The 15,011-nt window shown below is 42.9% G+C and overlaps 1 protein-coding gene across 7 annotated transcripts in view; it reads right to left on the reverse strand.

The window, feature by feature from the left end:
• The window catches only part of PPP1R13B (protein phosphatase 1 regulatory subunit 13B), a 90,764-nt gene that overhangs the window by 17,556 nt on the left and 58,197 nt on the right, over window positions 1-15,011 (reverse strand). For 5 of the 7 annotated variants that reach the window (XR_010405342.1, XM_045901596.2, XM_045901594.2 and 2 more), the window contains one exon: window positions 1,710-1,811. Coding sequence is in view for 6 of the 7 variants with exons in the window: in XM_045901596.2 (XP_045757552.1) it covers window positions 1,710-1,811 (102 nt within the window). In the remaining variant the exon portion in view is untranslated. Of the gene's footprint in view, window positions 1-1,709; window positions 1,812-9,210; window positions 9,322-11,988; window positions 12,270-15,011 lie in introns of all 7 variants that reach the window. The other 2 variants (XM_045901599.3, XM_045901598.2) reach the window with 2 other exon arrangements.

The raw sequence follows: 15,011 nt of genomic DNA on the forward strand, positions 1-15,011 counted from the left end.
GCCAACACCAGCCCACACAGAACTGACATTACTGGGCACACATCGGTGAGCGGTGGTAAGAGGCTGAAGATGTTTTACAGCGCTCACCATAAGACGTTTCCAGGTGCATTTTACTATGCACACTGACCTACACTGCTCGGTTAATACAGACACTTCCTCAGAACATCTCCCAGCAGGAGAATGTCAGGCCTGCGCATCCCATGCACTCACACAATCTCCTCTCTTTCCTGTCTGGGAAACCACGTCCAGTCCTCATCTCCCGCTGTCAGGTCAACATTTCCTGCTGCCACAAAGCTGCTTCCCAAGGTCCTCTAGTTATTTTTTTTTTTTTTCTCCCATGCCCCTAGTTACCTCTTAAAGGAAATGGGCACTGATGAGCAGAGGTCTTATATCGAAAACGGACAAGGTGATCGGTAAGAAAATAAACCTTTAATTTGCTAAGTTAACAATGGACAGTCAAGAAGTGCTTGTTTCTTTTAGGGATAGGTTCTTCAAAATTAATGAAACATTCTACAGTCAAATAGGAACAAGACAGTCCTAAAATAAAAATATGTGCAATACTCTTCAATAGTCATTTCCCTATTTCCCTACAAAGACACACTTTGAGGGTAACAGCTGACATGAAATACTCATGGTCCTACACGTATGCATAAAATAGACCTAAGTAAGGAGGAGACTAAATGTGATGATGCAGGAGTCACATGTTGCATTCTAAAGTCAGGAAACATGCACTTGAATATGTAAAGCATATGTGTTAGCATTAACTTGTAATTTGCACTGCTGAAAATACCCAAGAATCTTTTTATTAGTAATACTCTTGGATCAATATTTGGAAAGGAAATAAAAAGCCGAACTAGAAAATGCTATAATTGCATAATACTATGTACATTTCATCTTAGAAATCTCATTAATGGGAGGAAATACTTCCCAATTACTTAACTCTTATTTTTTATTCTTGTAAATCCAATAAACTTCGCAAGACAACTTCTAAAAACAAGTCCAATTTATGCTGTTACATACCCACAAAGTGGCGGCTAGTACCATGAATTATATGGCCCCTTGATAGTGAGAAAAGTGGGGTTGGACATTTGGCTATCAGGTCAATCTCTCTATGAGAAAGCAACAAGAACCCAGGCAGAAATGTTTACATGTTCTCTTTATATTGCAGTTTTTCATAGCAGTTTCATAACATTCGAGATCATTGCAACATGAATATTCTCCAGCACGCATTGAGTGATAGGTCTGATTTTTTTCAGTCTGTGACAAGAAAAATGTCAAATCTTGTTACAGCATTTCAATGACAAATGCAGAACTCGGTGTATATAAAAAGCATTAACTGCCCGGCATTGTAAGAAACCAAACAAACTCTGTGTAGAGTGGCACAAAGGGAAGCCTGGATAACCAACTGTCATTGTCTCAGGGGCCCATGACCAGTGTCTTCATCCAAATTTTACCTCCAGTTGGCGAACGAAGGTCAACCATTTCCTATTCTGGAGTGTCTGAATGTGCATGTGAAGGGTCTTGCTCTGACCCCTTCCCAACTTTAAGAAGCTACAGTATTCATTTACCAGAAAGACATTGTGTTCAACACTTCCCATGACATGGTCCTACTTACAAATGGTACTCATGAATGCAGTAACTCCAATCTAAAATAACCATTAAAGAACACCCTTTTTGAACATTTTCCCACCTCTGCTTTTATAACTCACCTTGGCAACCAACATTTGCTGCTGATTTTCAATTTGCTGTTGTTGCCTAGCTGCCATATCCTGGAGCTCGGAGAGGGTAAGTTCTACACGTGGATTTCCAACCTACAGGGAACAAAACACACTCAGGCTGGAATGTAGGTTTATCTGCGTATCTGCACAATCGTTTTTCTCTAGTGTCAGAACACATACACATCAGGATCTTAAAATAGCTTCTTTTCTAGAAGTTAGGATAATACAAATTAATTGTTTGTACAGAAGAACTTTTCTTTCTTGTTGACAGCTTTTATTAAGTAAAAGGTTTTTAAATATGCCACATACTATATTAAAAAGGGACCCAACTTGTGGGAATGCAAACTGCTGCAGCCACTGTGGAAAACAGTATGGAGTTTCCTCAAAAAATTAAAAATAGAATTACCATTGGGGTGCCTGGATGGCTCAGTCAGTTAAGTGTCCAACTCTTGATTTCCACTCAGGTCATGATCTCAAGGTTGTGAGATCGAGCCTTGCATCAGGCTCTGTGCTAAGTGTGGAGCGTACTTAAGATTTTCCCTCTCTGGCAACCCCTTTGGGTCCCCTCTCTCCTTGGGAGCTCTGTACTGTCACTTTGCTACTGCTCAATAAACCTTGCTTTGCTGCCCACCAAGAAAAATAAATAAAAAATAAAAAGATTTTCCCTCTCCCTCTGCCCCTCCCCGCCCCCATCTTGCGCTCTCTTTCTAAAAAAAAATAAATAAAAACAGAATTGCCAAACAATTAAAAAAAAAAATTAAAAAAACAGAATTACCATATGATCCAGTAATTCTGCTACTGGCTATTTACCCAAAGAATATGAAAGCACTAATTCAAAAAGATATATTGACCCCTATGTTTACAGCAGCATTATTACAATAGCCAAGATATAGAAATGGCCCAAATGTCCACTGATAGATCAACGCATAAAAATGTAGTAATACATAATGGAATATTACTCAGCCATAAAAAAGGAAACCTTGCCATTTGCAACAACATGGATGGAGCTAGAGAACATAATGCTAAGTAAAGTAAGTCAGAGAAAGACAAATATCATATGATTTCACTCATACGTGGAATTTAAGAAACAAAAGAGCAAAGAAAAAAAAGAGACAAACCAAAAAAGACTTTTTTTTTTTTAAGATTTTATTTGAGAGTGAGTGAGAGAGAAACAGCATGAGAGGGGAGAGGGTCAGAGGCAGAAGCAGGCTCCCCACTGAGCCGGGAGCCCGATGTGGGACTCGATCCCAGGACTCCGGGATCATGACCTGAGCCGAAGGCAGTCACTTAACCAACTGAGCCACCCAGGCGCCCCAAAAACAGACTCTTAACTATACAGAATAAATGGTGGTTACCAGAGGGGAGACGGTAAACAGGTGATGGGGATTAAGAGTACACTTATTCTGATGAACACTGGGTTATGGAGAGAATTGTTGAATCCTTATGTCATATACCTAAAACTAATAATAACACTGTTAACTGTACTGGAATTTTTTAAAAAGGGGGCCCAACTTTAAGCAAACTTTTGCAAATGTGTATTAAAAATGACATTCCTGGGGCGCTTGGGTGGCTCAGTCGTTAAGGGACTGCCTTCGGCTCGGGTCATGATCCCAGGGTCCTGGGATCGAGCCCCGCATCAGGCTCCCTGCTCCATGGGAAGCCTGCTTCTCCCTCTCCCACTCCCCCTGCTTGTGTTCCCTCTCTCACTGTGTCTCTCTCTGTCAAATAAATAAATAAAATCTTTAAAAATAAATAAATAGAAATGACATTCCTCTTTTCGGACTGGTTATTTAAGGGTATATTTGAATAAATGGGGATGTCAAATGTTTTGAGGATACACAACCTAAAAAGTGTGTAGGTGACACTTGAGGACAAATGTCATCTTCACTGCCACCTGGTCTTGAGAAGCTGAAATACATAGAAGATTCTAAAAATACAAATACCTCATTAAAAACACCATATATACGGCTTAAACCAAGGACTGACCCGTTATCGACAGAATTGTATCTGTGAAATGAATACAAAAGAGTAAGATCTAGAGGAGAGGCAACTGATGGAACTGGAAGGCATGTCCCTGTCCTCTGTTAACGATGATAATAACATCAGGCGTTTTTATTGTACTTATCATGTGTCGTGCGCTGGACTAGGTACCTTCCATTAATGAACCCATCTGAGCCTCACAGGGACACTCTCAGGTAAGTACTACTGTACCCCCATCCTAGACATGAGAAAACAAGCAAAGAGAAGTTCACACAACCTGCCACAGATCAGACAGCCCACGTGGCAAAGCAGGACACAGTCCTTGTTTTCCACCAACAGTGTAACACGCTCCTCTTTACCACACACACTACCTGCTTATAACTACCCATGTTACATGCACTGTATGACCCAGTCTTTCTAACTCGTCTGTGTGGAGACTGGAAGAGCCCTACGCTGGGTGAGGAATCGTGGGGGAAAGCTGAAGGGACACGCGTAGGGCACAGAACTAGGAGGGAGCAGAGCCATAGTGCCAGCCTCGCTTGTCTTCCTCCAGTCCCTTCTGTGCTAACCGTGGAGGCCCCAGTCCCTCCCCAGACCACCACTCTCTACTTCCAGGTTCATCTGTACTCTTAGGAACCCTTTTACCTTCCATTCTTTTGCGACCCCTGTTCCGCCGGCTCCAGGCTTCTCCACATCTTAAGATGTTCAAGCACATTCTTGAAAAATGGAACCAGGATTTGTTCAACAATCTCAACTGGAACCCCCACCCTGTTTCCTGAGGAAACAATATGGAGCAAGCCCCTTTTCAAAACTAGACACTGTGAACTGCCAAATACAGAAACTTCCATTTGAAAAGAAATTTGTTTATTCTACGAAAAAAAAAAAAGCCTGGCAGAACCATCAAAATGCCCGAACTTTGTTTTAACTCTAATAAAGGGTTGCTAATTTCCACCTACTGGATTTTCTGATCACGACAACAAAAGATATTTTCTGAAATCTTCAGAACTTTTTTGTTAGAAGTATTTCTGACGGGGCACCTAGCCACCTAGGTCGTTAAGCGTCTGCCTTCGGCTCAGGTCATGATCCCAGGGTCCTGGGATCGAGCCCCGCATCGGGCTCCCTGCTCAGCGGGGAGCCTGCTTCTCCCTCTGACCCTCTCCCATCTCATGCTGTTTCTCTCTCTATTAAATAAATAAATAAAATCTTAAAAAAACAAAGCAAAACACCAACCACCATAAACTTGTTAAGTCAACAAATATGCAACATTTCACATGTTAGTATATATTCCCTTAATTGTTCAATGTGAAAATTTAGCAAACAGAAGCACCTTTTCAGTTTTTTAAGAAAACAAAAACTTTCAGTGCAAATTCAATCCTTTTATGATGGGCCTATCACTGTGCATTCTCTCCAGGCCAACTCAGCCCTCCTTACAATTTTTAATTCTCCATATGCACTCAATTTATTCAAACAAACCTATGACCTAATTCCTCGCTTATTTCTTTTCACTGCATTGAGGAAGAAGAAATCAAATCCTGTTCCCTGGGCTCACTGAGGTCCCTCCTGGCAGAGTTACCTAGTGAGTTCAGCTTCAGGTCACAGAGAGGATGAGCCACTTCCACGAGCAGCACAATTGCCACAAAAGCTCTCTGGGTGCAGGTCCAGCACACTCCAACAAATGCAGGCCCAGAGGAAACACCTCCCAGCCTCCAGCCTGCTCCAGCATCCTTCCAGCAGGGGCTGCTACCTGGGGCCCCGTGGCTCAGGCCCCGCTCACACGACATTCTACCTAACCTCTAGACTCTAGGGAAAGGGTCTATGCTCCCTATGAAACGCAGGTCACGCTCCCATTTCTCACAACAAACATGGCCACCCAACCCCATGTCTAACTACTCCCCACCCCTCCACAAGAGCAGAGAAAAACAGAAGCCTCTGGCCCCCCGACTCCATGATCACTTATTTGGTCATATCCCCTTCTTTCTCCAAACTTCCACAAATCTACTTACAAAATGATAAATTGAAACACTTATTCCTCTAACTTACAATGCTTTTATAAACAAAATATTTACCTAACAGAAAACATACCAGCGACCCTCTAACCAGTGAGAGACCCTGAGAGACTCCTAGCCCCGGCCAGCCGCAGGTCCTAGCCCACCCAGACCAAGGTCTGCTGAGTGGATTTATAAACAACTCGGTGCTTCCTCACCTTTCCACCACATGCTATCACCCTCTAAAGACAGCATCTTTCCAAATTCAAAAGCCCACACTGCCTTTTGTTCTGTCTTCCTATGAAGAGTCTACATCCTCCTCCTCACCACTTTAACTGCCTCTCCAGACCTTTTTTTCCCTAAGATTCCATTTCTTTAAGTCATCTCTACACTCAACATGGGGCTCGAACTCATAGCCCTGAGATCAAGAGTCGCAAGCTCCACTGACTGAGCCAGCTAGGCGCCTCCAGACTTTTCTCAACACCTCATTAACTCAAGCCTCCTCTGGCCCTTCTGGCTTTCCTTCTGACTGTGTCCCCTAATGCCTGTCTGCCTGGCAAGGCTGGAAGCAGCAGTGGCAACAAGCTTTGTGAACAAAGAAACTATGTGCTGGAGATCGCAGTGCGAGTATGTGACGGAGGACGAATGGCAGGGCAGTTGTGAAGGGGTCACGGGAACTGGAGTTGTTTGAGTGCGGTATGTGTTCAACACCACCATACCACGAAAATTCACTTGCCCTCGCTATGCCAGGTATAATCTGAGACACTAAGACAAGTAAAATGCAGTTTCTCCCTGTTTTCAGTGAGTCTGACCAATGAAGAAATAAATCTCATAATGGAAGGAATTAGGTTACTCATCAAATTCAACTATGAGCAACAGAACCTAAGCTCAGTATTCTTTATACTTACATATATATATATATTTTTAAGATCTTATTTATTTGACAGAGAGAGACACAGCAAGAGAGGGAACACAAGCAGGGGGAGTGGGAGAGGGAGAAGCAGGCTTCCCGCAGAGCAGGGAGTCCGATGCGGGGCTTGATCCCAGGACCCCGGGATCATGTCCTGAGCCGAAGGCAGACACTTAACGACTGAGCCACCCAGCCGCCCCTATACTTATATTTTCACTGTGAGACGTTTACAGCATTTCTCAGTGTAGCATGAGGACTCATAAAAGTGCAATGAAGCCTGGCACTCACCCTAGAAAGCTTGTGAGGAGCCCAGAGGGCAGGACATCTCACACCTCACTTGGCTACCCTAGGTCCAGTCATTATGGGAACTGTGAGTCTAAAAAATAAAAGGATTCTCTTAAAACCTCCCTTCCCAAAATAATGAACCCAAAGAAGCAGCTAAACCCTCTGTACATTATTGTTCCTCACTTCACAAAAATTTCAAATAAAGGTGTTATTTTACAACACTCAAAATAAGCAAAAAGAGGGGCACCTGGGTGGCTTGGCCAAATGTCTGCCTTCAGCTCAGGTCATGATCTTGGGGTCCTGGGATCAAGCCCCATGTCAGGCTCCCTGCTCAGCGGGGAGTCCCTCTCCCTCTGCCCCTCCTCCCGCTCGTGTTTTTTCTCTCTCAAATAATCTTAAAAAAAAAAAAAAGCAAAAATAAAACGTAATTTTTCATTTTTTTATGGTCTTAAATTTAAGATATTAGCAACTTTAAAAAAATTGATAAGCATATATTCTAGTCCATTTCATACATAAAACTTCAAAAATATCCATACTGTATTTTCTGTCCCAACATTGGGCTTAAAAAAAAAAGAAAAAAACCAAAGGGGAAAAAAAAATATATCCATACTGGGAGGTAAACAAAATGACTGGCTAATTTAACAAATACACAGTGAAAGCAATGTTTACTTTTATTTTTTAAATTATTATTATTACTACTATTATGGGGGGGAGGGGAGAGGGAGAGAGAGAACGTTAAAGAGACTCCACGCCCAGCGCAGAGCCCGACAGGGCTCGATCTCAAGACCCTGAGATCATGATCTGAATCCAAATTAAGAGTTGGACGCTTAACTGACTAAGTCATCCAGATGCCCCATGTTTACTTTTTAAATCAACTTTACTGAGGTATAGCTTACAGGCAATAAAACACACCCATTTAAGGTACACTGCTGAATGACTTTTGACACCTGCCAGTCACCTGCACTCCTTACACCACCAACCTCACCCCACTCCCCCACAAGCACAGATGTGGGGCCTGTCACTGTGTCCTGATAGCCTCATCTGTTTGCCCAAGAACTCTGTACAAACGGGACTGTACATGTGCTTTTTTGGGTTGGCTTCTTTCACTCCCACAATGCTTCTGAGATCATCCATGTTGCTACACGTATCAGTAATTTGTTCCTTTTTACTGCTGGGTAGTATCCTGCTGTGTGGATAGATCAGATTTTGTTAGTCCATTCATCTGTTAATGGACATGTGGGTTGTTTCCACTTTTGGACTAGAATGAATAAAGCTGTTTTGAGTATTCATGTGCCGGTATTTATGTGGACAAGTGTTCTGGCTTCTCCTGGGTAACCAATGTCAAGAAAGTAGAAGAGGTGGGTTGTGTGGTACTTGTGTGTTTGACTTATAGAAACTACCAAACTATTTTCCAAGGTGAAGCATGCCATTTTATACCCCCACAGCCACACAGGAAAGTTCTAGCTTTTCTACATCCTTGTCAACACTTGGTGTTGTCAATGTTTACATTTTAATTATCCTCTTTTTAAACAAAATGTTAACCTCTTGGCAAAGAAAGGGTTCCATAAATGGTATTTAGATAATTTTATTTAAAATTTTTAAAAGATTTTATTTATTTGAGAGAGAAAGGGCACAAGCAGGGGCAGGGGCAAAGGGAGAAGCAGACTCCCCACTGAGCAGGGAGCCCAACGTGGGGCTCGATCCCAGGACCCTGGGATCATGACCTGGGCCAAAGGCAGATGCTTAACAGACTAAGCCACCCAGGCACCCCTAGGTAAGTAATTTTTAAAAGCATAAGAATGTCCACAATTTTAAAAAGCATAAAAATGTCCAAAAAAGTGATCAATCCCAAACATACTGTGATCAGATTTTCAGTAGATAAGCTACCTATAAATAAGATTTGTCAAAAGTTAGATAAGGAAAAGGGGGCTTATTCCCCAGGCTAATATCTCATTTGCACTATGTTATGAGTCACGACTCCTGAAGCTACCATATGCCTGAAAAAGGGCTATCACAACTAGATTTTTTAAGATGTTCAGAAAGACTACGCCTCTCTTCAGATAGTATTTTAAATATAATTTTGAAAGTGGTGTTACAGTAATTCAGGCATTAAAAACAAATAATAAAGTTTCTCAAAACAAAACATTGTGGACAATTATGCAATACGTGCACGTCTCCTGCCCTAAGCCACTCACGATGGGAAGGCTTAGTTGTATCTTCTGATATACTATTGATGCAGTTTGTCAATATGTGCCAAGTGTATTTTTCTAACATGTGCAAAGAACTTATCAAAGTTGGCAATTTTATCTATGAAAACAAAAGGATTCATCACCTTGCACAGTGTCCGTTCAGTTAATGACTCTTCACTACCGCAGTTTCTGAAAAATTATGCCATTTTCCAGACTTTTTTTTTCCTGGTATAATGATTTTCGTTCAAAACACACTAAATGCAAAAACAAAACAAAACAAAAAAACCACACTAAAAGCTCTATAAGAAGAGATATTTTGATATTACAGTTTCAGGCCAACAGCCACCAATTTACTCAACCCAGTGGCTCGTCAGAGGACAGGATGTGGCGCGACTCTGAACTGCGCACCTTGCTTGGACAAGCCCCAGCGGTGTGCTTGAGCACATACCAAGTGACAAAGAGGGGCCGTCTCCTCTGACCCTCGGGTCCACTGTGCATGTGGGTTAACTCTGCCTGTTTTGAAGTGCTCTCCTGTTCAGCTTGTGCTACCCTAAAGATGCTTTCCTGTACTATAATTTTAAGCTCAGTTTGAGTGCAACCTCCCCAAAAGTTGAAAAACCGGTGAAGAAAATGGTGGGAAAGGAAGAATTTACATTTCAAAGCCATTCCAAAGAAGGAGTCCTTCACATTCCCCACCTCCACCAACCACTCCTACGGTGAGAAGCCTTCTTTTCCTCCTTTGGCAAGTACAACACACTCTCACTACATTTTATTTTTCAAACGTATCTATGTGCTGTTTACTATTTATGTAAGGATGTCTTCATTGTTCAATTCATACATTGTACACTTGTGAGAATGATTTGGGAATCAACAGCCCATGTTATTCATTCCAAGGATCCGTATTAGTTCTCTATTGCTGATAACAGTTCACATCTGAATTCAGGGGCTTAAAACACAACAAATATTCATTATGGCTCACAGTTTCTGTGGATAAAGGATTAAGGAGCAGCTTGGCTGGGCAGTTCTGGCTTAAGATTTCTCATGAGGCTGGGACACCTGAGTGGCTCATTTGGTTAAGCATCTTTTTTTTTTTAAGATTTTATTTATTATTTATTTGACAGAGAGACACAGCGAGAGAGGGATCACAAGCAGGGGAAGAGGGAGAGGGAGAAGCAGGCTTCCTGCAGAGCAGGGAGCCTAGCCGGATGCAGGGCTCCATCCCAGGACCCTGGGATCATGACCTGAGCCAAAGGCAGACGCTTAACGACTGAGCCACCCAGGCGCCCCAGCATCTGACTCTTGATTTCTGCCAGGTCATAATATCTGGGTTGTGAGATCGAGCCCTGCGTCAGCCTCTGCATTGGGCGTAGAGTCTGCTTAAGATTCTCTCCCTCTCCCTCTGCCCCTCCCACCTCCTTTAAAAAAAAAAAAAAAAAAAGGATTTCTCATGATGTTGAGTCAAATGTTAGGGCTTAAGGCTTGACTGGGGTTGGAGGATCTGATTCCAAGATGGCAAACTCACATGGCTACCAAGTTGGGGCTGGCTACCAAGTGGACCTCTTCACAGAGCTACTTGTTTTGAGTGTACTCACAACATGGTGGCTGATGTCCCCCAAAGCAAACAATCCGAGTGCCACAGGGAAGCTATCTTTAATGAACTAGCCTCAAAAGTTACACAGTATCACTTTCTCCAAACTCTGTTAGGAGCAAGTCACTGTGTCTGTGAGAAGAAGAGGGGACTTAGGTTCCACCTTTTGAAGAGAGACATTTTAAAGAATTTGCAGACATATTTTAAAGCCACCCCATTTACTGTAAAATCTCATGAAGACTCTATACTGCTCTCATTCGCTACTTACAGGAGTTTGGTTGTTATTCCCAACAGCACTGTCACAGTACAAAGAGAGGGAATGTTTATGCTTATGGGCATATGTTTAAGAGAGCTAGCTAACAATGCAATCAATAGAGGTTTTAACTATAAATGTTGCTTTTATCCTCAATGACTAACCTATATTCCCTGGTAGTTAACAGAAAAAACTAGTGGATTTTGTCAGCAATTAAACACCTACTGGCTAATGAGTCACTTCAGATGTCAGCTCTAATCCTGATATGCTGATTTTAATACTCAACTAAATAACTTCATCCTTGGTTATAATAGACAAGAATGTCACTGTACTATTACTTGGGCAAAGTAAATTCCCCAAGCTTTCAAGTTGTGATGAGATGGCGTGCTATAGTTCAATGGTCTATCCTCCTTGCTCCTTTCTGTACTAGTTTACATGGAGAACACAGAGTACCCTTTGAGGGGTCTAGCCATCCAGCCCTGGTCTCTCTCAAAGGAGCCCCAGAGCCACCATTCCCCTGGTCAGATTCACACTTTGATTTATATGCTATGCCAACACTTCACCCCCAGCATGTCTAAAACCAAACTCCTCCCTTTCCTTCCAACCCTGGCTTCCTCCCTCAATTTCTTACTTCCATTAATGGCTATAGCATCTCCCGAGGAACCTCGGCCTTGCCTTTGACTTGAGCCTATGTTGCTGAAAATATAAACTGTTGCTCAGGGCTCTTCTTTATCGCTCTCATATCCATGCTTTCCTCTCCATTCCAGAACTTCCCAACTTCCTGTTTTTGCTCACATTATTCCTTCTGGTTACAAAGCCCTTCCCCCCACTTCCTGAACTCTACCTATCCTTTAAGATCTAGTGGCAATGCCATCTGCTTCCTGAAGCTTTTCCTGATCCTCTACAGAATCTCTCATACAATTGTTCTGACACTCAGGATCTGACATCACTTCCAGAAACGGGAGAGAACTCTTTATTTTTTTAATGAATTCTGAATTTTAGAGATTGAACAACATGTAATGAGCACATGCATGTCATTTATGTAAACCTCAGTTTATGGTTATCTTAAGAGATGCTTACACAACCCCTGTGAGGGGAGTTCTGCAGCCTATCTCACAGATGAGAAAGCTGAGCCCCGGCAGCGGGCTGAGCGGCTCTCCCGAGCTCAGTGGTGAGTCAGCAGCAGTGTCAGCATCTCAACCCGGGTCCCCTGACGGCAAGCGGGCTGGGCTCTCCCTCACACAGGACGTGCTGGCCTCCCGTTGTCCGCTCAGCAGGCTGCAGAACAGGCACGTCTGACTGCTCCCAACTGCCAGTCATTCATTGTTTCCAAGGGTAAATGCTCTCCCAGATGCCACCTACTGATTATTAGTTTGAATGAGATGAAAATGCTGTTTGTATACATCGAAAATGGTCAAACATCAACAATTTCATACAGTCCAACCTAACAGGAAAGGACTGATTTCCCCTCTTGAAAAACATAAAAGCTAAGATAACTTGATTCTAGCATATAATAATAAAGAAATAAAACAAAGAGAAGAATGAGAACTCTAGACTACTCTTTTTAGTTTTGGAAGATTATGAGAAATGACCAAATGGACTAATGTCACCTGACCAGCAACAGTGGAGGGCTTCCTGGAGGAGGCTTGCTAATCACTGCTTAAATTACCCCGAGGAAGTCTAAGAAAGCCTAACTCCATCTTTGACTTAATATGATAATTTCATATAGGCAGATACACGTGAATTATAAGAAGGAATGAATTAGGGGCACCTGGGTGGCTCAGTTGGTTAAGCGACTGCCTTCGGCTCAGGTCATGATCTCGGGGTCCTGGGATCGATCCCCGCATCAGGCTCCCTGCTCAGTGGGGAGTCTGCTTCTCCCTCTCCCTCTGATCCTCCTCCCTGCTTGTACTCTCTGTCTCAAATAAATCTTTTTTTTTAAAGAAGGAATGAATTAAAACCTCATTTCTTCTAAACTGTAGTTTATAGATGTATGCCTTTCGAGCTCCTATCTCTATACCCTTGAAATTCTCCTTTTCCAGTATTTCCTTTGAAAGTCAGTCAGTCTCTGGGATTCCAGTTGTGAGTCTACTGTCAAGTACAGCAAGCAATGGCTTCACAGGCTCCTGGTCTCCAGTCTCATTCCCACCCCCTATGCCATAGGATTCTCACACTAACATCAGAGGGCTCTTGCCAAAACACAGCTCATCCTGTCTTCTTCTTGCTTAACATCCTGCAAGATTAAGTCCAGGCTCTTAAGCACAGTGAGGATCTGGCCCCTCCCCTGGCCAGTACACTTCAGCTCTCTTCCCCCCACCCAGTGTCACCCCTACCTTCCTCGTCCCCACATTTTATGTTCCATTGTTGCCCACATGTTTATCATTCTCTGTCACCCACAGCAGTTCAAGTTCTTCCCCTGTGTCCTAGCAGATGCCTCTGATCTCCAGCTCTGGGAAATCTTTCCTGATAGCCATCTCAGTAAGTTAATCAAATCATATCTGATTATTCTGGTGTCTTGTTCTACTTTTCCTGCACTTCTCACACTGTACTGTGATTTGTTTACACACCTATCTCTAAAAACACCCTTTCTTACTCTGTGGAATTTGAACCAGACTTCAAGTAGACACCACCAAACACCTTGCTTTTATGTCTTTGGTCTATCTGAAACCAAAATAAATTGGATAGAATTGCTTTAAAAAGAATAAAGAGAGGGGCGCCGGGGTGGCTCAGCTGGTTAAGCGTCTGCCTTCAGCTCAGGTCATGATCCCAGGGTTCTGGGATCGAGCCCTGTGTCAGGCTCCCTGCTCAGCCGGAAGTCTGCTTCTCTCTCTGCTTCTGCCTCTTGCTAGCTCTATCTCAAGTAAGTAAGTAAATAAATAAATCTTTTTTTTTTTTTTTTAAAGACTGAGAGAAATTTTAAGCCTAGGTAGTAGTTATGAGTGTTTTTAAGTAATTATTTAACCTGTGCATATTCTACACATTCTTCTGTATATTTCAGAATAAAAAAGTAAAAAAAAAATAAAGAATTAGACCAATCAGCCAGGATCCTATCTGGTAATTAAACAAGATATTTGTTTAAAACTATAACTAATGCGGGGCGCCTGGGTGGCTCAGTTGGTTAAGCGACTGCCTTCGGCTCAGGTCATGATCCTGGAGTCCTGGGATCGAGTCCCGCATCAGGCTCCCTGCTCAGCGGGGAGTCTGCTTATCCCTCTGACCCTCTCCCCTCTCATGCTCTCTCTCTCTGTCTCATTCTCTCTCTCAAATAAATAAAATCTTAAAAAAAAAAAAAAAGCAAGTGGCTAGGAACGGTTAGGGCTGGAAAGATCAGGAGGAAAATAGGGTTATCGATGAACACAAATAACACTAAGAGAAAACCATCCACATCCCGCACAAGAGCTATAAAGCAAAACACCATGGGAACTGCTGTTTCCCACAGTACGGCCCCCAAGACACACGGAACTATGCTCCTGATTACAACACCTATGAGGCAAGATAAAACACAAACACCTACTTTTGAAAGCGTCACTGGGCCACCACAACAGTAAGGAAGTTACAGAGGGGTAGCAGAAGTTCTGGGTTATGAGGGAACACCGAAGCTGGCTTGTATCCTGTAGGTCTGTGCCTTTGTGGCCCTCCCTCCCACCTCCTTGGGCCTGGCTCCCAGGTACACAGGCTACCACTGATCTACCTTCTGCTACTAGAAGTAAGTCTACATTTCCTAGAGGATTTTTTTTTTCTTTTTTAAGGGGTGGGGGCGATAAGGGCAGAGGGAGAGGGAGAGAGAGAATCTTAAGCAGGCTCCATGCCTGATGTGGGGCTCAATCTCACGACCCTGAGATCATGACCTGAGCCAAAATCAAGTCGGACACTTAACCGACTGAGCCACCCAGGCGCCCCTACATTTCCTAGAGTTTTATACAGAGAGAATCAAGCAGTATGTACTCTGTGGTCTGGCTTCTTCATTTCAGCATAAATGATTTTGGGATCCATCCATGTTGCAGCGTGCATCAGTGGTTCACGCCTTGTCACTGCTCAGTAATATTTCATTACATGGATATGTAATGCTTTTCATCCATTTACCTGTTACTAGACATTAAGGC

Source organism: Mirounga angustirostris, unplaced genomic scaffold (assembly GCF_029215605.1).
Source record: "Mirounga angustirostris isolate CCGP_5_RB_7025 unplaced genomic scaffold, mMirAng1.0.hap1 SCAF_9, whole genome shotgun sequence".
NCBI classification, from domain to species: Eukaryota; Metazoa; Chordata; class Mammalia; order Carnivora; family Phocidae; genus Mirounga; species Mirounga angustirostris.